The sequence below is a fragment of the Ostrinia furnacalis genome, unplaced genomic scaffold (genome assembly GCF_004193835.3).
Source record: "Ostrinia furnacalis isolate ACB-3 unplaced genomic scaffold, ASM419383v2 OfSCF3350, whole genome shotgun sequence".
NCBI classification, from domain to species: domain Eukaryota; kingdom Metazoa; phylum Arthropoda; class Insecta; order Lepidoptera; family Crambidae; genus Ostrinia; species Ostrinia furnacalis.
In genome coordinates, this window is record NW_021133589.1 from 202069 (window position 1) to 230058 (window position 27990).

The 27990-nt window shown below is 40.2% G+C and overlaps 2 protein-coding genes across 2 annotated transcripts; one reads left to right on the forward strand and one right to left on the reverse strand.

Annotated features, from left to right (window-relative positions):
• The first annotated feature begins 2769 nt into the window (after positions 1–2769).
• Positions 2770–12908, forward strand: LOC114357767 (epoxide hydrolase 4). The gene is made up of 6 exons (XM_028311544.1): positions 2770–3108; positions 4024–4334; positions 5661–5784; positions 7105–7219; positions 8141–8329; positions 12668–12908. Exons 1-6 carry the CDS (start codon positions 2893–2895, stop codon positions 12790–12792), a joined length of 1080 nt encoding a protein of 359 aa, XP_028167345.1. The 5' UTR covers positions 2770–2892; the 3' UTR covers positions 12793–12908.
• Positions 12909–17583: 4675 nt separating this feature from the next.
• Positions 17584–27987, reverse strand: Remo (Remoulade). The gene is made up of 9 exons (XM_028311536.1): positions 27764–27987; positions 27620–27685; positions 27183–27398; positions 26032–26909; positions 25488–25636; positions 24788–24958; positions 23181–23415; positions 22071–22202; positions 17584–21387 (listed from the first exon to the last, which is right to left on the reverse strand). The coding sequence occupies exons 1-9, from the start codon at positions 27985–27987 to the stop codon at positions 18572–18574; spliced, it is 4887 nt and encodes a 1628-aa protein (XP_028167337.1). The 3' UTR covers positions 17584–18571.
• Positions 27988–27990: the final 3 nt, after the last annotated feature.

Genomic DNA, 27990 nt, shown 5'->3' on the forward strand with positions numbered 1-27990 from the left:
TAAGTAGGTACTACATTTTCGAATAAATACTTACAGGTACGGGACTATTCCTAACTCTCGTTCCCACCGCTGCAACTCCTGTGTAGCCAGGATCTACAGCTTGACCGCTAATAAAAACTCAACCAGTGAAGATCAAGTTTGTCCCGGGGGAAAGTTAAACTGTTATTGGACCCGCAATGAAATTAATCAGAAGAACATAGGAGTTCGATGTTAAGATTCGACTTTCCTCATATTTCCCACATACTTACAGGACATTATATTATGCAACTACTTATACCTTCTCCAAAGGGGTCGCAGCAGACGGCTGGAGGGTGTCACCGCTGAGAACGTGACAGCCGACCCTCGCAGAGGATCTATCCTATAGGATATTTAGGTAGTATAACTAAAGAATTTAGCATACAACATTAGGAAAACGGAACCATAATAAGACCACTTAGTCCACTTACTTTCTATATGCTGTTTTGTAGCAAGTTTTTTTTTAAATACTTGTTTGTGACCCTTTAATAAACAATTGACATTCTGAAAAAAAAAAATCACTTGTAATTATTCTTGTACAAATAGTTTTAAGAGTCGTGTGGGGTGTCAAAAGAAAGACGATATTATTTTTTTACCGACTTCAAAAAATGGGAGGTTCTGAATAAATAAGTATTTTCGCTTGTTTGTTAAGTTAAGTAACCCTACCTCATTAGTAAATTAAAATTGCACATAGAAAATTTTAATACGTCGTCCGTAATTTTGTTTCTTGTAGCAGGCAACAAGATACCTATTTCAATCACAGATTGTAACTGTCAGCAGCATGTTTGCGTCGAGTACCTCTCACTCGATTGAGGCATACAAATAAACAATATCGAATACCGAGTCTAGTGGGGCAAGACGTCTTAGATGCGCATTGAGCAGAATTAATGATAGATCGCCCGGTGCTTTGTCCTGCTGGAAGGCTCTTCTGGAAGGACTGGTCTTTTGTTCTAAACGTCCTGCCAGAAGATTATCGCAAGTCCTGCCCGCAGTACGCAATTTGTACGTGTTTGCTTGCTGGTCCTTCCAGCAGTACGGTGACCTTCAAATTTGAACTCATCCTCACCAGAAGTAGTAAACACTTGGTTAGTGTTTATTAAATAAAAAGTCATGTCGTAGAATCATTTTGTTTAACCAGTATTTTACTTTTCTTAATATATTATAAACTTGTTTATCTTCTTTCAACTTAACTAATAGGAACTATAATAAGGAACTTTAAATTAATTACTTTGGTACGTCACTTTGTATTAGAAATTACACCTATCACTTACAAATACACTACAAATTAAAAACAAAAACAAGAAATAAATTATAAATGTTTGATTAGGCTGGAATACTTCACATTCATTATAATATTATCGCCAAAATGTTGCCGACTCCACGCCCGGCGCGTCAAAATGTGTCGCGCGAGCGCGAACGCGCTGCCCCCGTGTATACTCGTGCGCCATCGGGCTCCGACTAACGGTTAGTCGCGTTTTTCGATCTTGGGCACTATTGGGTGAAAGAGAGAGAAACACTCTATTTTTTCGTGTAAATTTGAAATTTGTACAATGTATACTTACGAAACTGTGATCTTTTAATTTTGCGTCCTACCGGAAGTACTTTAAGTCCTGCTGGCAGGACTCCGGGCGATCTATCATTAAATGTTATACACGATAATGCACTCCTGTGCATGGTGATTGGGCACACTGGTTGATAAGCTTTGCCACGCTTTATTTCTTTATTTAGACAAGACAGAGATTTAAGTATGTCTTATAATACAATTTAGATCAGCGAACTATTTTATGTGATTATGGTAACATTTTAAGGGTACCTTTCTATTGTTACAAAAAAAAAGGGGAAGGAGAAAATTCAAACCATCTGGTTGACGAATGAAGTATTGGGACTCATCGAAGAAGTTCAAGATAGAATCAAATGGCGGCGCATGTTGCGCACGTAACGGAATTTACGGGATAAGCGTAAAAAGAAAAGGGCAAAATTAATATTAGTCTATATCAGGACTAAGGATGTAGTAACAGACAGAATTAATTGAACTAGGTATAGGTACATATTTCGCTTTTAACGAATAGATCGTAGACGTAGACACTAGCATCCGTATCCGTGCCCTGAGCACTAATCAATTTCGTTATGGTATAGTATGGTAAAATGGTTTTTCGTGCTCACTTGCTGAGGGTACAGATTCAGGTTTAAATAATTTGATTGAAACTTATCACCAATTACATAGTGATACATTTATGAACCTTTCCGTTATATCTTTAGCATCGCTGCGCAGTGTGGCGCGCGTCTCACGCGCATCGTTATGCGTGGTGACTGTCCATTTCTGCATTTTGTCGTTCAGCCACGTCTCAACGGCCTTAATGTGTTTTTAAATAAAACTTCCACATTGTGTCTCTTTTAGAATGATTCTGAAGCTTCGGAATTGTTTCTTTTTGGCTCCGAAACTTGAGTAATTGGTGTTGTTGTACAGTCAGCATAACATACCAGTTTTGTTGGAAAATAGCATCTATTACCGCTTCATAAAACGCCACAGTGTAGCAGTCGACTGTACAGTATTTTAACAAGGATAATGTCACTTTATTTTGACAAATTGAGATGAGTTTGAATTATAATTTACTAAGAATACATCGTTATTTTCCCTTTAAGATTAACTTTCTTTTTTTTTTTTTTTTCAAATAAAAATTAAAAATCGGTGCATCATTGATTCGGACCGCACCGATATCCGGCGATGTGTCAATGTCAAACTACCACAACATCCGGCTTCTTCGACAGTCGATAAAACTGTCATACTGATAAGAATGCGCACGAGTGTATGAAACTCGACTTATCATTGTGTTGAAGACCTTTGTGCTTACAGTACGTGGTACTTAGCATGTTGAAATGAGTGCAAAAAGTAGGAAATTGCTGCAAGTGATATCTGGGTGGGAGGCGGTCGAGTTAGTGTTTAGATGCATACTTGTAGGCATATGGCAAATCATACAGATCATAGTGAAAAGAATGTGGAAAGGGCACCGGAGAAAACTAACCAAGAATTTCCCACCGGTTGAACTTTCAGTGGATTCGTCGATAGGGACGCACTGCTATATCAAAATAATGGTATGTAATTTTTTGCAAGTACCCGCAATTTTCGTAAAAATGTGTAGTATGTTTTGTTAGGCAGGTTAGTTTATTATTTGTTTATTAACGTAAAAATAGAAACTTATTAAGTTATCTATTAGGTACTTACTCTTAAAAAATAAGATTAAAATTGGCACGACTGTAGTAAGTAGTTGAAGATAATGAAGAATTCGCATACTATATTTCACTTTTACCTAAACGTACACCTTCATAACTTGTTTTCATTATCAGTAGCATGTACTTATCTATTTAATTGCTTTAAGTAACAGCTTAAGTGTAAACTAAACTGACCTGAAATCAATATTACCGCAACGTTGACCCCACGCGTATCTACTTTCTTTCAGTCACGTCGTTTTATCTACATTAATATGCACACAAAAACTACTAATTATCTTAATCTATTTTTTAACTGGTGGTCTCATGACGTAGTAGCGCAACATTAACATGAGTCCAGGGTTCGATTCGTGATAGAAAAATTAGGAAAACAAGTTTTAGAATTTCCGAAACTGTGTGCTATGACGACAAAACACACAGTTTTGGCACGCCTCTTTTATTACAAATCATCACATCCTCATCATCATTTCAGCCACAGGACGCCCACTGCTAAACATAGGCCTCCCCCAATGATTTCCATATCGCACATTACACGGTGCATCCAGCGCCTTCCTGCTGCCTTTATGAGGTCGTCGGACCACCTAGTACTTGGACGTCCTAAGCTACGTTTTCCGGTACGTCGTGGCCTCCACTCCAGAACCTTTCTGCCCCACCGGCCGTCGGTTCTGCGTACTATAATATGTGCCCTGTCCATTGCCACGCTGCGATTTCTGGTCATAAAAAATACAAAAACAGAACTAATCATACGATTTATAAAAATTACTTTACATTTACTTGCAGGGGGTAAAATATCACTACGTAGAAAGCGGCCCCAAAAACGGCCCAGTGGTCCTCATCCTGAGTGACGCGCCTGAAACCGAGGACCTTTGGGGCCCAACCTGGACCAGGGTGGTCAAGAGGCTGACAGAGAACGGTCACCATGTGGTTACCCTGGACCTCCGAGGCACGGGAGGCAGTGAGGGAGGCAGCCGCAGTGACCTGTCCCCACCTAGAGCTGTGGAGGAGGTGTCAACATTGATGGATGCCCTCGGCGTCACAGAAGACAGGCCTGCCATTTTGATCGGGTTTGGAGTTGGGGGAATGCTCACTTGGTAAGTTATATTGCTTTCTTGAGTTCAGTCTTATTTGTTCCTTCATTCGTTTTAGCCAAATGACGTCCACTACTGGACAAAAGCCTCCTCCAAAGATTTTCACAACGACCGGTCTTGCGCTGTCCACATCCAAGTAGGTATTTTCCAGTGATCTTGACCAGATCGTCGGTCCACCTAGTCGGTCTTATTCCTCTTGTTTGTATTGAGTATTTTAGGAGTAAAATGACTTGGTGTTCGAAGATTGGTTGGATGGACATTGCAGGCTGAATTTATAAACAGAAATACCTACTTATGATTCCGACCTTTGGTTGGAACATTTGAATCATCGGGTCTATTGACCACTTGGAGAATCTTTTCTTAAAAAAAAATATCGACGTGACGAATATTAATCTCGAGCCATCTTACTTTAACGGTAACTATAACGATAACAATTAAGTGTTTTTTGTATGGAGTTTGACAGATTTTTGAAGTTTGTCAAAGTTAAAGTGAGATGGTGCAACCCAGCCTAAGAAGATACGACTAAACGTGTTGCATCAACTTTACGAAGAAATTAAGAATCAATTAGTCATTTGTTTGTTTCCTCATTGTTATGTCATTGTCTTCAGTCAGGGCTGTCCCTGTATCCTATTGTTATCACAGCACAAAGTCCAGGGCTCGGTCTGTATCGCGTCTGACGATTAAATTTATCGTCACTAATTAAAAACGTCATCGTTAAAACCTATCGTGAGTTGGAGAAATGCTGTAATCGCATGTGATAAGTATGGTATTAACATGATTGATTTTGTAACTTGATTTTGGTACTATCTCTTTCAATTGGCAGGCTTTTCTGCATAAATGCATCGCCCCTGTCTGACTCATTCGTCTCATTTCTTGAAAGTTGATATTTCTACCATTCAAAGAAAAGGTGTGTGTTACATTAATCTAGGAATGAGTCAAGTTCTGGTATAATGTGACCATGAAAGTTACATTAAATAGTTTTTTTCCATAGGTAATTCTTTCTTTGTCAACTTGGCCAGATTGCTAGCGTATCGGGCTGTGTGCCGTTGACTTTCATTTAATTGTTATTCATAAGAATGTTACAACTCTTAATATCATTTATTGTAGTCTCATGTCTGGAGAAATCGCTTCCAATAAAACCGCCTTCTTTTATTGATATGTTTCGTGTGGTGTACAGTACGTCTAGGTGCAGACCACCGACTTTTAGTTGGCCGATAAAATTAATCTGTATGGAGATGTATGAAAGTGCGCACATTACACCGGTTGATTCTTCATACTAATTAGAATCGGGCCCAACTCCGTCAATAATTATATTTTCCTTCGTCTCAGGTACTTGGCGCACTGCTACGGGCCGCTGATCAGCAAGTTTGCGGTGGTCGGCGCACCGCACCCGAATCTCTACTGGCAGTACCCGCCCGCTGCGTTTGCGCAGCAAGCGCTGCACTTTATACAGGTAAGATATACAGACCCTGCTTTGCTCCAAGAGACCGAAAAGACTTTTATAGCGAAAAAATAGCTCACAACACCTATGTACATTACTTATGTCCTAACACATGAGACGGTTGATACAGCAACTGTGCTGAGAAGGCGTCATGGCTTTTCTTCATTGCCACAACGCGTAAAGTTTTGGTGATGAGAACCGGGAAAAAAAGTTCATGTGGTCCAATCATTAGGACAAAGACAGTAAGACGTGTGAACACTATAAACCGCAGCAAGCGGAAGGTCGTGGGTTCAATTCCCGCCTTAGGCAGTTCGATTTTTTCAAGTTAGGTACTTATAATTTTCAAAACTATAAACCAAGTTTTTAATAAATTATCACTCAATATCTCGCGTCACTCTTAGGCACAGTTTACCTGCATTAAATTATGAACTCTAGTTAAATTTTCATTGCAAGCACAAAGTAGGTAGATAAGTGTCTGTCTACAAACAGATTGTTACCACATCCAGCTAAGTAGTTTGTTCAATACAGCAATAAATCAGGAATCGCCAATCAGATGTCAGTTGACACCGTTATTACTGTAATTGGCGTAATTAATAACGACGCTAATTAGTAATCGGAGATGTGAGACAATACATCACTGCAGCGAGCAAGTAATCAGCCATTGTCACGCAATGTGAGAATGCGTTGGAAAATAAAATTAACAAGTACCCTAAACTTTCCTAACCACTTAATAGTATGGTTTTTATTTGTAGTTCTCATGCAAATTTTTGCTCGTAAATGAGATGGATGTGTAGTTAAACTGAACTTACAATGTGTAATGTGTTCTCATGTAAACGGTTGATGATAAGTCATTAAAATAAGTACTATCTAGCTTTTGCCCACGCTTCGTCCCGTGTGGAAATAGTGGTTTTCTTCTGTCACAAAAATTTTTGGCGCATTTACCAATGTCATCACGTCTCCAAACTACCAAAATTCTTTTTGGTAGGTAGGTACTTAGTTTAGCGAAGTTTTTGTTTACTTTTCGAGCAGGTAAACACACTACTATAAATGCATGCATTTATTATTGAAACACTTGGCTGGATATGGGTAGTGCAGGACCATTAGAAGAAATGGCAGATTGTGGTTTCGTTCAGTACCTACTATCGGCAACAGTGTTAACTACCCATTGCCTGTCATGTCGTCTTGTTCTATCGCAAAGAATCACCATTTGATGAGAGCGAGAGCAAAAACGGAAATGGATAGTCTATTTTTTATCCTTCTGTTCTGATCTGTTGTATCCTTTTTAATGTGTTTTGGCAAATAACTTTGAACTTACCCTGTTCCTCGTTCCAGTGGCCCCACTTCCCTGAGAGGTGGCTGGCTGAGGGCGAGTTCCAGGGCGGGGAAGAGGGACGCTGGACCAGCTCCCGCGCCTGCGACTGGACTGGCGCGCTCAACTACGTCAGAGGTATGTCAGGAGCAAAAACTCCTAGGCAAAGCTATAGTTTGGTCTGCGAGCACGTAGACTTTTGTCCAATGACCCAAAGCTTACCTAAGTCTGTCGCCATAACAACAATGTTAACAGCATTATCGTGTTCCGGCAGTTAGAGGTACCTAAGATAGCCTGTTCTTCCGTGGTTGAGGATTCCGGGTGAAGCTCGCTTCCACTTTCGGCCTGATCGTCACTTACCATCAGGTGAGATACAGGCCAAGAGCTTCCTCGTTGTGGATAAAAAAAAGCTACCCATTCTTATCGCTCGCGCGTAATTATGTTGCTATCGCGCTCGCACACTCACTGCAGGCAGGCGCCCGTCGCACAGTCGCGACAGCAATATAATTACGCGCGAGCGATAAGGATGGGTAGCTTGGGGTCATTGGACAAAATTCTACGTGCTCACAGACCGGGCTTTAGATAGAATTGAAGGCCAATAGAATTTACTTTAAGCCTACCTTCACTGGTTGGGTTTTTATTGGCGGTCGAGCTGTAGATCCTGGCTACACAGGAGTTGCAGCAGTGGGAACGAGAGGAGAGGAATAGTCCCGTATTTCAGCCTTTCTAGTGCACCTTTAAATGGGTGCCAGTTTGGAAATTTTAGACTAGGTAAAATGGCTCACAAATTTTTCTGACACCTTTTTAGCAACGACCGAAATGTAGTCGGTGAGATACAATTGAGAAGCGATTATGTGACCTAAAAAGGGCTTGAATAACCCTAGATACTTACTAAAAAAATTAATTTGCTAAAATATGTCGCCAACCCAGCCAGCAAAACGATAAATAATCCTTTTAGACCAGGCCAAATCCTCTTTGTTTCTTGTATTAGTAAAGATCGTTCTTCTGCAGTGAAGACTCAATGTTCTGATGTTGATGGAAAGATGTTTCTGCCAACAGGAGCAGCGTGGTGGCGCATCAAGGAAGGCCACCGCATCGACCCGCCTGGTTTACTTGTGGGAGCCCGCGACAGCGCTGCGCAGCTCGTGTCCAGTGCTCACTACTGCAGCAGTTCTACCCTAAGGCTGGTGTCCAAGCCAGACCCGTCTGATATCGAGCTGCCGGCTGCTATGCTGGACTTCCTGATCGGTGAGTGATGGAACCTTAAGAGCGTTTACGCCGTTTGGCGCAAAAACAGTACTTTTTCAACTCGTTACAATCGTTAACCAGTAATACTACAAATATGTTATAGGCATAAATAGTTAGGCAATCTCGTCGTCTAAATAGTTAATTGAGAAAATATTGCGATTAGTTTAGTATTTAAGAATTCTATCAAGATAAGTCCACACAGGTTTTGTAAATTTCCACTTTAGCGTCAGTTTACAAGCTGAAATTTTTATAAAAATACTGTGAAAACGATTTAACAAACATTTATATCCTATAGCATAGATCCTTGGGCAAATAGTTATCTGAGAAAATTTTTAGATTTAAGCATTTTACAATAAGAAATCACAAATTAAAAGAACATGAAATACCCAAAAATCAAAGTGATTTTTTCACCAATATTCTTCCTTTATTCAACATAAAAATAGCTTAATATAATAAAACAACATCTTCTTTAAAATATTTACTTTGAAACGATATTTAATTCATTGTTATTGTTTTGCTATAAACATTTGAAAACTATCAAAAAACGCCGCGCGCGAATCATTTCCAATGATGCCCCTTGAAACGCCGCGCTTCGCGTAAACGCTCTTAATAAAACAGCGCTAAAACTGAGCTAGCTCTACGCTGCGGCTGGTGTTCAATTCTGACCCGTCGGATATCGGCTGGTGTCCAAGCCAGACCCTTCTGATATCGAGCTGCCGGCTGCTATGCTGGACTTCCTGATTGGTGAGTGACGACTGAATTAAGACAATCTTAAGTAAGAGTGAGAAATACATCCTGCATCTTCAAACCTTTCTTAGGCAGATAAGACCAGTCACTAAGATCGACTCATTCGACATCGATCTGCCTGCGACTTTGCTGGACTTCTCTTAAATTAAGAAAGCCAGGCTCGTCGAATATAACTACCGGCTGCTATGCTGGACTTCCTGATTGGTAAGTGACAGCTAAATCATAAAGGCTCAAATCCCGTCAGGGCTACTGGTGGTCCGGTGGTGGATCCTTAGCTCGATAGAACTCCTGCATACCTACACTCAACTCTGAGGACGGTAGAGATGAGACGTATTTACTAGAACAGATCCACACACTAGGTATTTTACAGTACTAAGTGGCACCTATTCCAATTTTTAAAATACTTGATCCACCTAGTATTTTTTAAATTACACGATTTCCGACCCTACCATCAAAGTAATAGAGGTTATTATTGCATAATACGTAGTCGTGTATTACACGCACCGCGTATTTCTCGCTAAGTATTTTTTAAATTACACGATTTCCGACCCTACCATCAAAGTAATAGAGGTTATTATTGCATAATACGTAGTCGTGTATTACACGCACCGCGTATTTCTCGCTAAGTATTTTTTAAATTACACGATTTCCGACCCTACCATCAAAGTAATAGAGGTTATTATTGCATAATACGTAGTCGTGTATTACACGCACCGCGTATTTCTCGCTAAGTATTTTTTAAATTACACGATTTCCGACCCTACCATCAAAGTAATAGAGGTTATTATTGCATAATACGTAGTCGTGTATTACACGCACCGCGTATTTCTCGCTAAGTATTTTTTAAATTACACGATTTCCGACCCTACCATCAAAGTAATAGAGGTTATTATTGCATAATACGTAGTCGTGTATTACACGCACCGCGTATTTCTCGCTAAGTATTTTTTAAATTACACGATTTCCGACCCTACCATCAAAGTAATAGAGGTTATTATTGCATAATACGTAGTCGTGTATTACACGCACCGCGTATTTCTCGCTAAGTATTTTTTAAATTACACGATTTCCGACCCTACCATCAAAGTAATAGAGGTTATTATTGCATAATATTTTTTTACTATTTTTGTTGGGGACTTTGAATGCTATGGGTTACATATAAATACAAGTTTTTTCAAGTTTTCACTTTTTGTTCTGTCGTGCTGAAAGGGTTAAAGACATTATAAACTAGCGAAAAGCTATATCGAAGAGCTGATGGCCGCTGGGGCAGGAAAGTTCTTGAGTGGCGACCACGAGCCGGAAGACGTAGTGTGGGCAGGCCTCCCACTAGGTGGACCGACGATCTGTTGAAGGTCGCGGGAGGTGCCTGGATGCGAGCGGCGCAGGACTGGTCTTTGTGGAAATCCTTGGGGGAGGCCTTTGTCCAGCAGTGGACGTCTTTCGGCTGAAACGAACGAACGAACGAACGATAAAAAGTCAAAAAAAGTCAAAGTCAAAATTNTTTACCTAGTATAACCCATCTCTAGAGGACGGCTTCATCGAGCTGTCAGTGGCTATACTGGAATTCTTAGTTGGTAAGTGTTGGCAAAATTAGAACCCTTAGAAAAACGTGGAATGGAACTCGACGTACTCTGAAGCATGCGGTTGAGAAGGTAGTTTAAGAAATAAACTAAATTCAACATACAAGTAGACAAATCAAAAAAGTCTAACTCACTAGGGTAATCGGAATTTATCCAATTTCTTTGCCCCTATTACACAGTTTAATCAAATTGAATTTAACTTGACATACAAACAAACTTGGTAGATAAGAAGTGCGTAAAGCATGGGCGCCACGTGATCGTGGAGGTCACACATCGTAATTCCTAATCGTAAACTTATGTGATAACTGACAACTGGGAGTCATGCAATCAGTAAACTCCTCTATGGGTTAGTATAAAATAATGCCACCCTACTCATTTGTGAGAACTAAGCCACAGGCGGACATGCATATGAGAAACTAGCTGTGCTCGCGACTTCGTACGCGTGAAGATGTAGTTTGAATAATAGGTATTTCCCGTTTTTGCAATATTTTTCTTCACTGTTCCTCCCCTATTAGCTATAGGGAGATGTTATATAGCCTAAAGCAGAGTTTCACACCCAGTGGTGGGTCGCGAACGAACATTGAGTGGGCCCTGCCTGTAGAACGACACACCACCCTACCGATATAACCGCTGGGCAGCGGGCGAATTTCCTATAGGTGGGTCCCGAGTTTGGGAACTAGCATTAGATGAGTCGTAGCCCAGACAACTTTGGGAACCACTGGCCTAAAGCCTTCCTAGATAACTTTAAAGTCCTCCTTAAGTCATATTTGGAGTTGCAATGGTGGGAACGAAGGTTATGATTGGCCCTAGCTCTAATTAAGTAACTCAGTTACATAATTTATAATGACAGCTTTTATTGGCGCGGACTTTAACTACTTATGTATTTATTTAAATCCGGGTCCAACAAACGGAATGCAATTAATCGTCCGAGTTACGACATTCGTAATTGTTTTGTAACGAAAGATAAGTATTGTTAGGTACAAAATGTATTTTACGACTTTTAATACCTATTGATATTTACAAAGCACTTAATGTAGTAATAATGAATTTTAACTATGATGGATCATGCTTTCTGCTATTTTCATATATTGCTTATTTACGTCCTGCCGGCATAACGGCACATAAAGTTAAATAAGATAGTAATCTTATACAGGGTGTCCCAAAAAGTAGTGTCAAGCCGAAGCCCAGAGGTAGAGCATCACTAGGGCTACCGGAATCACCGCGACTTTTGATAGTCTGCGAATGATTTTTTTTATTTAAACAGGATCTTTAGCGTTTTTAGTATACATTCGTGTAATGGACACCCTGTGTAACCAAACATTATTTAAGTTATTGTGCTGATTCATAAAAAACATTGTACTACATTATCTCTGTGAATAAATAATTATCTATGAATCTTTGAACCGTAGATACTTACAGTCGACAGCACATCAGAGTTCAAACTATGCATTATTATTAATATTGCAAAATAACACTCATCTACCTACATATCACGCCAGTGAATAGCTTGATCTGCTGTTGTATATACCCTATAAAACATGATAGTAAGTAACGCATGACCCTTATCGTTGACGCCGGGCTTATCAGTCAACCTGGGGCTATCAGGTGCACCGCCTTGTTTACTCGTAATGAAAATAATTTTATTTTAATATTATAATATATATAAGTTACCTATATTTTCAACGAGATAAGTTATAGATACTTATTTCACGTAAATTGATAAAAAAAGTCTAAATTTGGTCTAAATTAAGCAGTCGCTCGGCAAGCGAAAGGTCGTAGGTTCAAATCCACCTAAGTCGATTTTTAAATGTTTTATTATAATTTTTACAAAACACGTGTTATTATAATAAACCGGTCACAAACGTGTCAAGATCTGTACACACAATTGTATAAATTTTTGGTCTTTGCAAACACGGTTTCCATTCCCAAACATATTTCACCACTTCCTTTGAAGTGGAGGAGCTTCTTTATTTATTTTCTATTTTATTCAACTATTTATTTTCTTTTCCAGCTACACCCAAAGAAAGGCCGATAGAAGAGGTAACCTCCCGAGGTCTGGTGGGTCGAATGCTTGGAGCAGTTGCCGGTCGTGGAAGAGAGCTAACTGCTAAGCTCGTTCTACCAGCGCAAGCGTAGTTGTTACGTCATGCGCAATCGTGGTAACTTCTTACATTTTATATCGGTTCCAAGGTTGTTTATTGTCTCTAGAACTATTGATCAGAAAGAAAGAAAACATGTTTGTTGGGCCCCACCAAGGAATAAAACAAAACAGAAATAATTAGGAACGCACCAAAGCTGATTCCACTTCTTCTTTTCGTGCTTTTCGTGTCGACAACAAACCTACACAGTGTCAGCCCATAACTCCGCCACAAGAGTGGCGTTGTCAGTAGCACTCATCAAATCCTCCTGAGTGCTTGGGCACTCAGGGCATGACACTCAGTGTATGGGATTAAGTGGTAAAGACACTGGCAGGGTTTTTCTGTTAAGCCGTAGATCTCTCATTTGATTCTGGTAAATGAGAGGTTATGCTCTTGCAATTGAGACTAACGGACCAGTAGGTCTAAGATGAGCGCCGCGTTAAGCGGTTATCACGCCATTTTATCGATTTTGCCCATACATTTTGACGTCGATAAAAGTTATCACGGCGTGCATCTTAGGCCTACTGATGAAGCTGTAGATTCTGGCTACACAGGAGTGGCAGCAATGATGGAAAGAGTTTTTGTTAATTGGGACCATACTTTTTTCTGGTAAGTATAGTTTTAGAGATAGGGTCATACCAAAAATCGGACAAATCAAATGTTTTGTCCTCAAATCAAACGTTTTCAGTGTGTCTACTTAAATAAAATACTCATACTATATCTTGTGTACAGTGTGAGATATTCCTGGTGTTATTAGAAGTGAAAAATAATTTTAAATATCGTGTAAGTGGTTTATTGAATGCAATTATTTGAATGTTGTTTGAATTTAATTTTATCAATACAGATTTTTTATATTTTTTTATAATTTTAATATTTTACGCTGTTCTAGCAACCAAAGATAGATGCATTAACAATAAGAAATGCGTTATTAATTTATATTGTTTTACGAAATAACTTTTGCTGGTTTTGTAATAAAACTACGTCAACAAGTGCAAACGCTTTTTTAATGCAATATGCCCACCAAAAGCTAACCATTTATAAATTTTCACTATCAATATATTATATTCACAAGTCAATAGATTTCGAAACTGTCTACAACTGCCTACAGTACAGCGCATTGAACTGCGCGAATTAAGGGTTAGAGCACACTTGATCGCCTTCGCACTGAATCGCCTTGAATCATCTTTTCACTTTGTTATTCTTTAATCTACAGGGTGTCGCTTTAAGTATGGATCAAACAAAAGAATTGATTCTACTAATCGAATGCTAGAACTTTCCAATAGAAACAATATCCAAAAGACATCCCCATTCTAATTGGCTGAAATTTAGTGATGACAATTTGTGTTTGAAGGTTTTTTTAAAGATTTGAACCTCCTCTTGCTTTATGTCGTAGAATCGATCCTTTTTGTTTAACCCATTCTTAAACCGACACCTGTACAGCTAGAGAAATTAAAGCTATAGTGGTAAGAAAATGGCGATGCAATGCCGATATGTTGCCGATGTGATAGTGTGTAATAACCCTAAAGGAAGATATATTATATCACATTAAATAGTTGCCTACTGATTGTTATCTAAATATGTACGTCTGGGTCCATATCACACTTATTCTCAATGGATTAACACAAAAATCTACATAAAATACAAAAGTTTTTAAAAGTCTACCCTTAATTTTAAAAACTAAATATAGTCGGACGGAAAATAACAATAAAAAAAAACGCAAATAACCTAATGGAATCCTTAAAAAAATAAAAAAATCGCTTCGCTTCATGAAACTTATCAGAATATAATGTGTAAGAAAACATGTATAATTGTAATCAGTATAAAAATAAGTTAATAAATGTGATATGGCACCAGTCAAAGCATTAGTAGTACAGTCAGCTCCCTCGTAGACGATAATATGAAACATCAAGTTAGAATCAAGAATCAATCTTAACATTCCAACATCAATATAGTTCTCTCCATCAACAAAACGAGATTATTTTACACAAGATCCGTCAATGTGGTCTACATTTTATGTGCACTCAACGTTAAAATTACCATCCGTCTGCTCGTTTGCCTCCTGTCCCATAAAAAAAATTAAATAACTGTTGAAAATGATATAATTTGTTGTTTTTATTTTACTGGTCTGTAGGCCTAAGATACGCGTCGCGATAAGCGGTTATCACGCCATTTTATCGATTTTGCCCATACATTTTGACGTCGATAAAAGTTATCACGGCGCGCATCTTAGGCCTACTGATTATTTTTGTTGCGGGTCCAATGACAGTTTAACTTTCCCCCGGGACTAACTTGACCTTCACTGGTTGGGTTTTTATTGGCGGTCAAGCTGTAGATCCTGGCTACACAGGAGTTGCAGCGGTGGGAACGAGAGGTCGGAATAATCCCGTTGATTTGGAAATATATTAATAACATAGCCTGGTGTTAGACATGGAGACGTATTTCGTGGCCATTACAGTTCTATTTCGCATACCAGTAGACACGATACAATATGTGTAAATTCGCATGCGAATAAGAACTCTATTGTTTTAATAATAAGTCATGTTGGAAATGGCAAAATGTATTGTTGAGTGCACATAATTTAACAGTTTATGTTGTCATCTTTCATCTAAGGCCTCAAAAACAAACTCAAAACGCGAAGTCTCAAACAAAGGTCTTTTAAGCGAGATTGTGATCATCCAAAAAAATACTGTAAGCACAGTATACATCTTAGTGCTTTTGTTAATTAGGCTTTCAATGAAAGACGACCTTATTTCCAATATATTTAGGCCTAAACAAGACAAAATACAGGCACAAGTTTTATATGTACTGCGTTTCTTAACAAATCTACGGATTTACCAACGGATAGCTATACTTTTAGGCCCAGAACAGACGGTGAAACGCAACTGCAACGAAATTGCAACTGCTAGTTACTTTTGAGTTGCATCTAAGTTTCTGCCATAGCGTCCGTTGAGGGACCCGTTTGAAACTTTCAGTTTCAGTTTCATTCATCAGAAAGTTACAGTTTCGTTGCAGTTGCGTTTCACCGTCTGTTCTGGGCCTTATGCACCAAACTTCGTGATATTGTTCTTAAACATACTATTTGATGGATGATAGGTTTGTATGAAGTATTTATGGCGAAGACTAGAAGTAAGGCGGGTTTTAGATTCAGTCGATTTTATATAGAACACAATAAATTATTGTTTACTGTCTTAATTTCGTAGTGGCATTACGAAATGAAATATCTAATACTAAACAGAAGGCTGTCTTACGTTTAATTTATGTATAGGTCCAGCAATGAGGGCTATCGTTTTTATTCTTAACAGTTGGCACCCCTGGCAATTGACAGGACCTTACTCTACAGTGGCGCCATCTTGATGAGTGCAATTGCGATAGTCCTCCTACCACTTTAGCGCTCACCAGTTGGTGCCACTGTCTTCGCTACTAGCAAGTGACAGGACCTTACTCTACAGTGGCGCCAATTGGTGAGCGCTAAAACGATAGCCCTCATTAACTCAGTGCCTGAGGTATAATAGCGGAACAGGAAGGTGATTTTGTGACGGTCAAACGTCAGCGCCGTTTCAGCACATAATGACAACTTCTCAATATGACAACCAGGTCACAAAATGTTCACTTCTTGGAATGACTTCTTAAAATGTCAACTTCACTAAAAGACAACTTCACATACGTTTCAGCTCGGAATAACAACTTTTCAAAATGACAACCGGGGCGCAAAATGTCCACTTCTCGAAATGACAACTTCTTAAAATGTCAACTTCGCTAAAAGACAACTTCTCATATAGATGACCCACGCTGAACTGTCCCACCAAACTCAATGACAGGGGGGCGCTACCATCGTTCAACTATAATGGTTTCCAACATGTCAAAAATCGGAACTAGCGATCCGGTATTGACGGTGGCGCCCCACTGTCAATGTCATGCATAGGACAGTTCAGTATTTTGGAACTATATCCACTTCTTGGAATGACAACTTCGCTAAAAGACAACTTCTTATAATGTCTATTTCTCACTGTGACAAATTCGCATTTAGTCAACTTCGCATAATGTCAACTACTTGTTGATATTTTATACTTTCATTAACGTATTTCTAGTTCTTCTAGAGTTGTCATTATGCGAAGTTGATCAAATGCGAATTTGTCATTGTGAGATATAGACAATATGAGAAGTTGTCTTTTAGCGAAGTTGACACTTTAAGAAGTTTTCATTTCGAGAAGTGGACATTTTGCGTCCCGGTTGTCATTTTGTGAAGTTGTCATTATGTGCTGAAACGGTCAGCGCGGGTTCAGAATTGTATGTCACGTCATAATATGTCAATGTCACCTTTCTAGTGCCGCTCTCATACCTCAGGCACTGAGTTAAGCGCAACACGTTAAAACATTTTAGATTGGCTATTGTATTATTCATACTATATTGTATATTTCATCAAATATTTGCATTAAAAAATCTTTAGTACATTAAAAATTCCAAATGTCTGAAATGGAAGATCAGAACACTGCAACATTCCATTATAGATTTGGCACATTACTATTAGTAGATTAGCTCATACCTTTACACAACACAGAAGCTGTCGCCACTCACTCAGTAAACTTAAAAATAAATAACTTTACAATATACTATAATACACGTTAGCAGCTATAGTCCGGTCACCGAGCACGTAGATTTTCGTCCAATGACCCCAAGCTACCCATCCTTATCGCTCGCGTGTAATTATATTGCTGTCGCGACTGTGCGACGAACGCCCGCAGTGAGTGTGCGAGCGCGACAGTAACATAATTACGCGCGAGCGATAAGGATGGGTAGCTTGGGGTCATTGGACGAAATTCTACGTGCTCGGCGACCAGACTTTATACAAACTTAAAATTAATGGCACTAATTTACGGGCGACAGTATTGCAAACGTCAAGGTAGGATTACGTATTTATGATGTCATTTATTTATGTATACTCTACGGCATATGAATACTATGCCGTAGAGTATGAATGAATGCGACTTTGTCCCACACACCCCACGTTCGCCCCGTCCGTACCAGAGCGGCGATGTGACGTCACGGCTGCCAGGTATGCAGTTAACTCAACCGAGTTGTAACAGTACATGCAGCGTGTGATCACTTATTACGTAAGGCATAAGGGCGATCAAAAGGTTAACCTGTTATGATAGATTTTGCAAAACTACCGCCCGTGAACTTTTTGACCGATATAATAAATTGGGAGATCATACCCACAAATCAAAATTTTAAATGCAGGATAAGCGCCATTTTTGGATGAGTTATAAAGATATTTTATCAAATAGACTGGCAAAGGCGATGTGATTATTCTGAATGCAAAAAATTACAAATCAAAAGTACGTAACTTACAATGCCGTAACGTAATTTGACAATATCTTTATACTTCAATCTTATTTACAAAACCACAAGCTCATCTGATCCGTACCGCGTTGTCTTTCAATTTGTGCTATAATTCAATACAGGATATCGCAATAATAGACAATATTCTGTTAAATTCTTGAAAACTACATTCAAAATCACGCAAATGTTAATCTGTGTTTATGCTACCATTTAGCTAAACTGTTGTTATATCCCATATTTAATACTGGCTCCACGTTAGCACTCCCTAACGCCGTTTCTGTGTTGTCAGGTCTATCTATTGCTTTCTCTCTTAAATTAAGACTGATGGATAGGTCCGAAAATACAGACACGGCTTAAAGGAGTAACTCCACAGCATCGAAACTCAAATAAGCTTGTAGCTCATTCACAAGACACAGCAGTATACAATACTAAGCACTTCACACCGTCGTCTCCCCTTTAACCTCCAAATCGGAAACGGCCTCACTCACACAACTGTCACTGTCCGGTTTCAGCGTGACGTCACTGTTCACTGTCACATCCAGACCGTGGTCTTTCCGCTGCACTCTCTCTTTGTCCCTACTCGTTATTTGCGTGTACAACTCGTCTAACTCACTCGCGAAAGACACAGGACTCTCCCTGTTGACTTCGGGACAACTCAACGCGGGAGTTGGAACGTATTTGCCTAACTTCGGATTGCTCTTTATTGTCTTCCGCCAGCCAGGGTCATAATTCACGTACTGGCTCTCAATGTTTGACACGTCCTCGTTGCTAAAACTTATCTCGTTCGGACACATGGAAGACGGCGACGGGGCATACAGCCCGTGACTGCGTATGCTCACTTCCGACATCTGATAGTTCGGGCAGTAAATATCACTCTCGTTTTCAAAACCTTGCTCGCTCGCATTCGTGCTGCAAGTCTCGAAGTCGTACGTAGTTTTCGCCATGAAGAACGCGTCTTTGTCCTCGTCTAGTTTATCTTTAGATCCTGCTATATCATTGTCAGGATTTTGCAGGAGATTATCCATTTCTCCCGCCTCTCCTAGATTCTGAGGAGTGCTGGAGCGGTTGATTTCGTCGCTATTCATCGTGCACTCCTCGGATATGTCCTGAAGAGATTTGTCTATAGTTTCCTTATTGTCCTGGTTTTTAGTCGGCTGCAAATAGTCTATGTACTGCCCAAAGCTCTCAGTGTCAGTGATTTCGTTTGTGGAACATAAGGCACTGTGGGTTTCTTGGAAAGATGTCATCTCTGAATGGGTGTTGAGCGTCTGATCGGAGCAAGTGTGAGGCATTTCTGAAGCTGAGCTATATTCCAAGCTGCACTGCTGCGATATCGTTCGCATCTCTGGCTGTTCAGCGTGGCTCTGAAGGCATTCCTCAGACACACTACTCCTTTGCCCATTAAATGGCTTTGGCACATTGGACTTTATTATCTGATGCTGTGGCACTTGCGTTTCGGGAACGTTTGTATAAATATTCATTATCTGCGTTCGACTAGTTTTCGGATCCTCAGTCTTATTCCAGGATTTTCTATCCATCGAGTAGTTTTTGTAATCTTTCGGCTCCTCCTCTAGTAAATTGGGATTCAAAACGTTTCTTGTTTCTTTGATACCGTTGTTGGATCGTTCAACGTGAAGATTAGTATTATTTACTTTAGTTCCTGCGTTTATAATATTAGCTACGCCATTGTAAGCCTCTTTGGTCGGCAGTGGTAGCGAAATATGAGAATCGTTATCGCAGTCTCTCCTCAATGGCAGTTCAAGGCAGTTTCTCTTCATGTTCTGTCTTTGCTTTTTGAAAAACTTCTTCGCAACGTTCATTTGGTTGGGATTGTAGAATATTTCTGGGCCTATATTTCCACTGTCGGGATACGTCATCATGGAGTTATTCGATCTGTACTGCTGTCTGTGTAGGACCACTAGGTTAATATTCGGTGCTTTTCCGTTGGTGTTTTTGAGAAGGTCTTTCTGTAGGGTCTGTCCATTTAGTTCTGCTCCGCCTTTATACGTCCCACTATTGTTGGTCTTAGAATTAGTTCTGTTGGAACTTCTACTCCCGGACCTGGATCTGTTATCGTTGGGTATTGAATGGACTACGGGCGCTGTATTCGTCGGTCCCGTGGGCAAATTCTGCTGATTCGTGTCAAATACGCTCCTATTTCTGCAGCATTGTTTACTTTTTTGCAAGTAACAGTGCATGAGCGACCACTGAGCTCTGACGTCACTTCTGGCGATGCCATAGAAGAACAATATAAAGGTCCCCAGTACTGTAGCGCATACAGCATAGATAATGCTGCAGATGTCTTCTTGGTACGGCAAATATGCTGGCAATGGCCTGTATACTGCTATAGCACCGCAAGACCACACCGACATGTAAAGGCATAGCACGATAACTTGTGCACGCAACTGTATTATCGGTGTATGTTCAATATCATCTATTTCGGAGTCCACTGCCGATTTGATACTTCGTCTCTCCGCCCCTTCGGCCGCTTGATTCGGCTCCCACATTTCCAAATCGACATTCTCAGTCGCCTGAGTACCCTCAGACAGTTGAACGTTCATATTTCGTATCGTACACCGAATGAGTAAGAACAGAATCAGCAAAAACATCAGTAGAATCCCTCCAGGAACGAATAAGGCGCTTAAAGCGGGCGCCGTACTCAAGAAACACTGGGAATAACCGGCGTAGTCCTTCAAATTAACGGCACCAGAAATACCGCAGACGATCAAAGCTATCCCCCAACCGACCAAATACAGCCCTAAAATAGGTTTTTGAACGGGAACATCAGGCGGAATATCGTCTTCTGGAGTCCGGACGGGATTGTGCGTCTTTGTCACCCACTTATACATGTTGCTAGCCGACACACACATCCAGAGCAAGCAAGAAAGGGACAAATAGTGTATTATCAATCCCAATATCTGGCACAGCTTCACGTCTTCCGTCTGATAGATTCCTAGGGTGTACATGAAGCAAAGGAGTCCTATAGCGATCCATGTGTTTATTAACGCATGTTTGGTTTTCTTGGCCATCTGTATGGCTGAGTAGGACATGATGTATGTGAGGGTGGCACAGCTAACGCACCCGATGAGAATCAAACTGCCGACGTAGACGGCAGGATGGGAGACTTTGAATCGGGCGCCGTCGGTCCGCGCGCCATAGATTCCGGTCTCGACGTTTTGTAAGAGCCCAACGTAGGACAGTTTGGTGCAACTGATTATTATCATCTCGGATATCACGTGGGACACTTTGCAGTCTGAAATGTGAATTGGATAATCTTAAATCTTTGCTTTTTTACAATAGTTTGATTTTAAACTATTTTTTTTTAATAAACAACTTCAAAAAGTCGAACTGCCTAAGGCAGGACTCGAACCGATTTTTTCAAGTTGTTTATTTAAAATTTAGTTTGAGAAGCGACTCAATTCGCTATGAAATTTTAATAACGATTGAAACTATTATTATTATTTTACTATTTTTTTAAATGTCAAGAGCGACAAGACATGGCAAATTATGGAAAAGAACCAAAATGGCACTTTAATCTGAGAATATTACTATTTATTGTAATACTTTACGTCTTCGTCAGAAGTTGTAGGTTTAATTTGGAAGCGATAGGTCATGGTTTCAGTTTACAGGAGAACTGCATATGTTTTTCATATAAAACATAAACTTAAAAATAATGCCTGAAGTATTATAAAACAAAAAGGCATTGTCTACCGCCTAACCTAAGTGACGTCGTAGAAAGTAGCCAGACTTACTTAGCAGGCTGAATTCCACACTAAGCCAGACAGTGGCCATGACCATGGCCATAATCCTAAGCTTTAAGAATATATTACCACCATAATTTGAATCTTATTCGCTTGTCTTAAGGTCCAAAACAATGAAAAATTTTGAGTATGTCATGACTGTTAACATGTTAAATAAAATAAAGATAAAGTTTACCTGAGGCGTTGTCCTGCCACCGCCTCGAATCCGGGTCCCATGTGGCGGCACGACCGTCCACTCCGCCGACTGAACTTGCTCGCACTGTTGCTATCACCGGCTCTAACAACTCGCCGCGGAGGGTCACGTTTTCTGAAAAGAAATACATATAACTATACTCAAAGGCTCTGGCAATGAGGGCTATCGTTTTAGCGCTCACCAGTTTGCGCCACTGTAGAGTAAGGTCCTGTCACTTGCTAGTAGCGAAGACAGTGGCGCCAACTTGTGAGCGCTAAAGTGGTAGGAGGACTATCGCATTTGCACTCATCAAGATGGCGCCACTGTAGAGTAAGGTCCTGTCAATCGCCAGGGGTGCCAACTGTTAAGTGTAAAAACGATAGCCCTCATTGATGTAGATCCTATGTCAAGATGTTGCCGACTCTCTGCACAATGAGGGTTTTCGCGTATGAAAGATCCGCTAGATGGCGGAACGTGGATGTGGGGTCTGACTGCTGCGTGATTGGTGGATTTTGACATATCCGTCAATGTCATGTCAAAAATAACCAATCATGCAACATTTGGACCTCGCGTCTACGTATTGCCATCTGGCGGATTTTTCTTAAGCAAAACCCTCATTACGTCAGTGTCAAGTGCTGCCTTAAGATATGCTCGCTTGGCGAGTCGCTAACAGATCATCCAGTCGCCATTCAACTACGGTGTGGAACGCCCGTAGAAGTAGAAACTAATAAAAACACGACAAAACTTTATAGAAACTTGACGTTGCATGACATAATATAGAAACATAGAAAATAGTTGCTAAATAAAGCCCGGTTTCCACCTATAGGGAGATAAAAGAAGATAAACAATCAGATTTTCGAATTGAAGCTGAGAGCAGAAGTGACCTAGAATTTCTAAGTCCCAGAACAATGTCTAAGTAGAAATGACGAAATCTGATTGGAAGATCCAGATCTAAGTAGTGGCTTACTCGTCGACAGTATAATAACAGCGTACATATTAAATGGCATTTCTCTACTGAGTTAGTCAATGAAAGTGAAATATTGATTTTGATAATCATTATAAAACTTTTGTAACATTACTTTTAATATTCTCAAAAACGGTCCAAATACTCACTCAACTGAAACCCTATAACCGGCGAAGTGATCTCCATATTCATGTCCTCCCTCTTAGTGCTCCGTCCATAGTAATCCTTCGCTCTGTGACTCCTGTGGGCCCCTTCGTTGTCATTCTGTTCGGGCAGCAGCGGGAATAGGGCTGCGTCTTCGAACATTGACACGACCAGGTCTTGCGGTCTGGACTGCAGTAAGGTACCAGCATCGGTGGTGCTATAGAGGAGCGATTGGGGAATCTGCAACGAAATAATACATTGAAGTTAATTTTTACATCTACTATATAAAAATAAGTCGGGTTTTCCTCCCTGACGCTATAACTCCAGAACGCACGAACCGATTTCCACGGTTTTGCATTCGTTGGAAAGGTCTCGGGCTCCGTGAGGTTTATAGCAAAGAAAATTCGGGAAAAGGGGGTAAAACAGGATCCACGCGTACGAAGTCGCGGGCGGCCGCTAGTTATCTATACTAATATTATAAATGCGAAGGTAACTATGACTGTCTCTCTTTCCACTGAACCGATTTTGATGAAATTTGCCATAGAGATAGTTTGAGTGCCGGGAAAGGACATAGGATAGTTTTATTCCCAGGACGCGCGCGGGCGGAAAGCTAGTGATCAAAAAGTTGACAAACAACACAGTTACTTTCTAAGCTAAATGTACAGACACTTCTTTCTAAGTAATAGGAGTTCAAACATAATACAAAGATTTTTCGCCTAGCTTACGATTATGTCAATCATGAGATGTTACTTCTAAATAATGTGAAAAAATGGCATTTTAAGGACTTCGATTAATTAACCTAATTTTTATCTCACAAACTGAACGCAAAACCTTTGTATTACTGATACTCGAGTCTTCAAGAGCAGTGCTTATTAATGGAGTACCTCAAGGACCCGTATGGGCTCCAATGCTCTATCTATTAAATTACTTCTTTTACTGCCTATAGGGCAGCAAGGTTCTGGAATGAAGGCCACGTACTGGAAAGCGCAGCGTAGGACGTCCACCCATAAGATGGACCGACGACCTCATAAAGGTAGCAGGAAGGCGCTGGATGCAGGCCGCTACCAACCGTCTATCGTGGAAATCAGAGGCCTATGTTCAGCAGTGGACGTCCTATAGCTGAAATGATGATGATGACTTCTTTTGACCAATAAAATAAAATAAAAACTCAAGTTGTAAACTACTTTTGTGCTGCGATAATGCCATTAATTAACATTAGTGCAAAAATTTGATTAGATGTACTTACAGTGTTTTAATATTTATAAGTAGGTACTTACTAAGAATATTGTATAACCTGTCGAATAGGTCGGATAATTAGTTAATTACTACATTATAACCTTGGTGGTTATTGAGCTGTGTGCTATTATTACCAAATAAATAAATTTTGAATTTGAATTTTACTAAAGCCTGGTCCGTGAGCACGTAGAATTTTGTCCAATGACCCCATCCTTATCGCTCGCGCGTAATTATATTGCTGTCGCGACTGTGCGAAGGGCGCCCGCAGTGAGTGTACGAGCGCGACAACAACATAATTACGCACGAGTGATAAGGATGGGTAGCTTGGGGTCATTGGACAAAATTCTACGTGCTCACGGACCAGGCTTTAACTTACCTGTACACTAGCATGTATGTAAGCGTCGGTGACAGTCAGCAGCGGAGCGACTGTCCTGTTAGTAGTAGTGCAGTGTAACCGCGGAGGCAAGCCCTTGGCCGCGCTGTACCACACGCACGTAACTCCGCTGAACCCTTCGCGCACTGGGAAACGCTCGATAGCTAGGTTCGACTGGAATAGACAAAAATTATGGAGAAATTACGATACATCCATTTCTCATTATCTTGTTTTACATTGAGACTCAAAAAGTTCGCCGACTTCAAAAAGTTATTTGGCAACAGATCATCTTTTTAGAGATGGATGAAAAATCAGATCATGTCTCCCATCTTTTTTTCTTTTTTATGCGACAGGAGGCAAACGAAGGTCTTTCCTTGAAGGTTTACGTCCTGGATTTGACAACTATAGACTAAAATGATGAAGACGTTGATGAATTTTACAGGTGAGAGATCGTTGGGGCGTACCTTGGGCAAGGTACCTAGAGCGCTTTCACATTAGGGCGTCAGAAGCGCGACAGCAGCGCGGCAGCGGCGTTTTTATAAATTGAAGGCATTCATCCGCTGTCACATAGTATGAAATTATCGGCAGCGCGTTTGTCGCGCGTTTATCGCGCTGCTAAGTCGCCTAAATGTGAAAGCACTCTTACGTCCAGCAATGGACCGCTTTGTCTTAGAAAGATAGTGATACAGCGTCACCAGCATACCTTCTGTCCTTGCACGTTGCTGATATAAGCGGAGATGTCTTCGGCCGCGCGCAGTAGTCGCGTGCACGCCGCGTGTGCGGACTCCGCACGTGCGAGCACCGGCATCGATATGTTCATGCACGAGCTGATCACGGATAGCAAGGATGATCCTGGGGACATAATGTTGTGTTAAAATCACTTGTTTTACCAAGATTTCTGAAAATAATCAACCTTTAGGCCTATTAACACAGGGTTACTCAGCCCCATTGAATTAGGAAAAGAAAGTTCCACAAATCCCTATTTTAACAAACAGTCAACTTTTGGAGAACAGTGGAAAGGAACCATTAAGAAAAAGTGAAATAAAATGGACCAACTTTACGGACGCGTCAAACGTCGGTCAAGGTGGTAGTATCATATGACAAAATTGTCTGATCAATTCAAATTCAGCTGTAAATTAGTTCTTGTGTTTCTTCCCAGTGTGAAAAGAGATCATGGACTTAAGTAGTAGTGGCAGGTATAAAAATAGTGTACATAACACAAACAGATGAAACATTATAAAAAATACCTAAATCTTTCTCCTCTCTGATGTACTGCATGTAGTTCCTTATCGCTTCTGCGATGAACATGACGTCATCGGGGTCATTTATTTCCGCCAAAGGGTAAGTTTTCTCCTGAATCAGCACCCCTAATCTCTCCGTCGCATTCAATGCTGAATACTGGACTAAACTGACGTTTAGTAATGCAAATTGTTGGAGGAGTTTTGTCACATTACTGATATAGGAACATTCAGTGGTATTGGCTTCGCCCCATGTAGCGTTAGCAAAGCATGGTCTATACGCCATTCCCTCTCCGCTGCGACACGGCACGGCAGCTGTTCGATTCAGTAATAATTGAGGCCAAGAATACAGTCCTTTGTTATTTAGAGTATGGTTAGTCATACAGTATTGAGTCCCATTGGATAAGACCAGTACTTGGATAGTGTGGTTATGCTTGATATGGTTTGCATCGCTGTACATGCAAGTCCAGTTACCCATATGATGGTTGGTTATGTTCGGGAAGTGTACCATAGTCTCTGCTAGCCCTTCTTCTTGCATGTCGGTATTTGTGACGTTAACATCGCAGATTTCAAGCATAGGATGCACCCATTTCAGTTCATACTTGGCTATGACCGATGCAAACGGAGCGTTACATGACAATGTTAATGTATCTCCTTCGAAAACCACTTGATCGTAAGTTGGTTTTACAATCAAAGTATTGGTGGGTAAAACACTGCCACATATTGAGAGATCTAGGAATATTTTGAGCTTCCGAACAGTCTTATTTGCCATGTTTTCAGGAAATGCACACTTTGGATTGTTGACAAGTTTCACTGATGTATTCCTTGACCAGTCGCCAACCCATAAAAGCTCACAGTCACATATCAAGGGGTTGTCTGTTATATCTCTGAAACAATAAGGTTTATATTTTTGTTTTCAATAAATTATGAGAAACATTTAAATAAGTATAGATAGAACAAAAAATTGAGTAAGTACTGCAATCCTAAAAACATACCATCAACTTTAAATAAAGCTACCTTAAATTCACTTAAAAGAGTGCTTTACAAAGTTAATTACAGAATGCAAGAAGTACAAAAATACATAGAGTAATGTACAAGTATTAAAAAAAAGTTAAGAAGCTTCACAGCTAAAAATTTGCAAAAATAGGTACACAACTTACAGCTGTTTTAGCCCTACAAGGTAGTCAAAGGTCCCAACTGTTATCACTGATATGTGGTTCTGGCTCAGCACCAATCTCTCTAAGTTGACCAGCCCTTTGAACATCTCCTTGTAGATGTTGCTTATCTGGTTGTACGACAAATCAAGCTTTTGAATCGACGTCATGTTGTAGAAGGCATCCGATTCAATCAGGGTGATTTGGTTTCTGCTGAGATCTCTGAGGAATAAATATGTTAGAATTAATAGTGTATACAGTTATCACTTAAAATAGTTCTTTTAATCAAAGCATGTGAACTTACTAATTTACTAATAAGAATGTCATGGTTAAATATTTCTCTAAGCTTTATCATACTATTGTATGCAATGAATAATGTTACAAGTAAATATTTCTAGATCTAGTGAACAAAAACAGTAGTTGTTTAAACTTCAATAACTTACAATTTCTGCAGATTAGGGAGATGCAACTCCCGTGATAATGTAGATATGGCATTTCCAGACAAGTTCCTGTAATTATAAATGTATCATAAGAAATCAAGCCTCTGAATGGCATGACCAACAAGCAAGTGGTTAGAAACTACTTACAAGCTCACTACACCATTCCAAACTTTGCTCAGGTCAATCTCCTTGAGTTCTGTCAGCTGGGAGGGACTCCCGCCACACTTGAGCCGCAAGAGTTCACCAGGCAGGGGCTCCGCTGAGGACCCATCGCCTGACTTGTTGCTTTTACAAGTACAAAGAGAAGGACAGTAGCCAACTGCCCCTTGCACACATAAAATCTTCACAACAACAATAACCAACCACTTCATGAT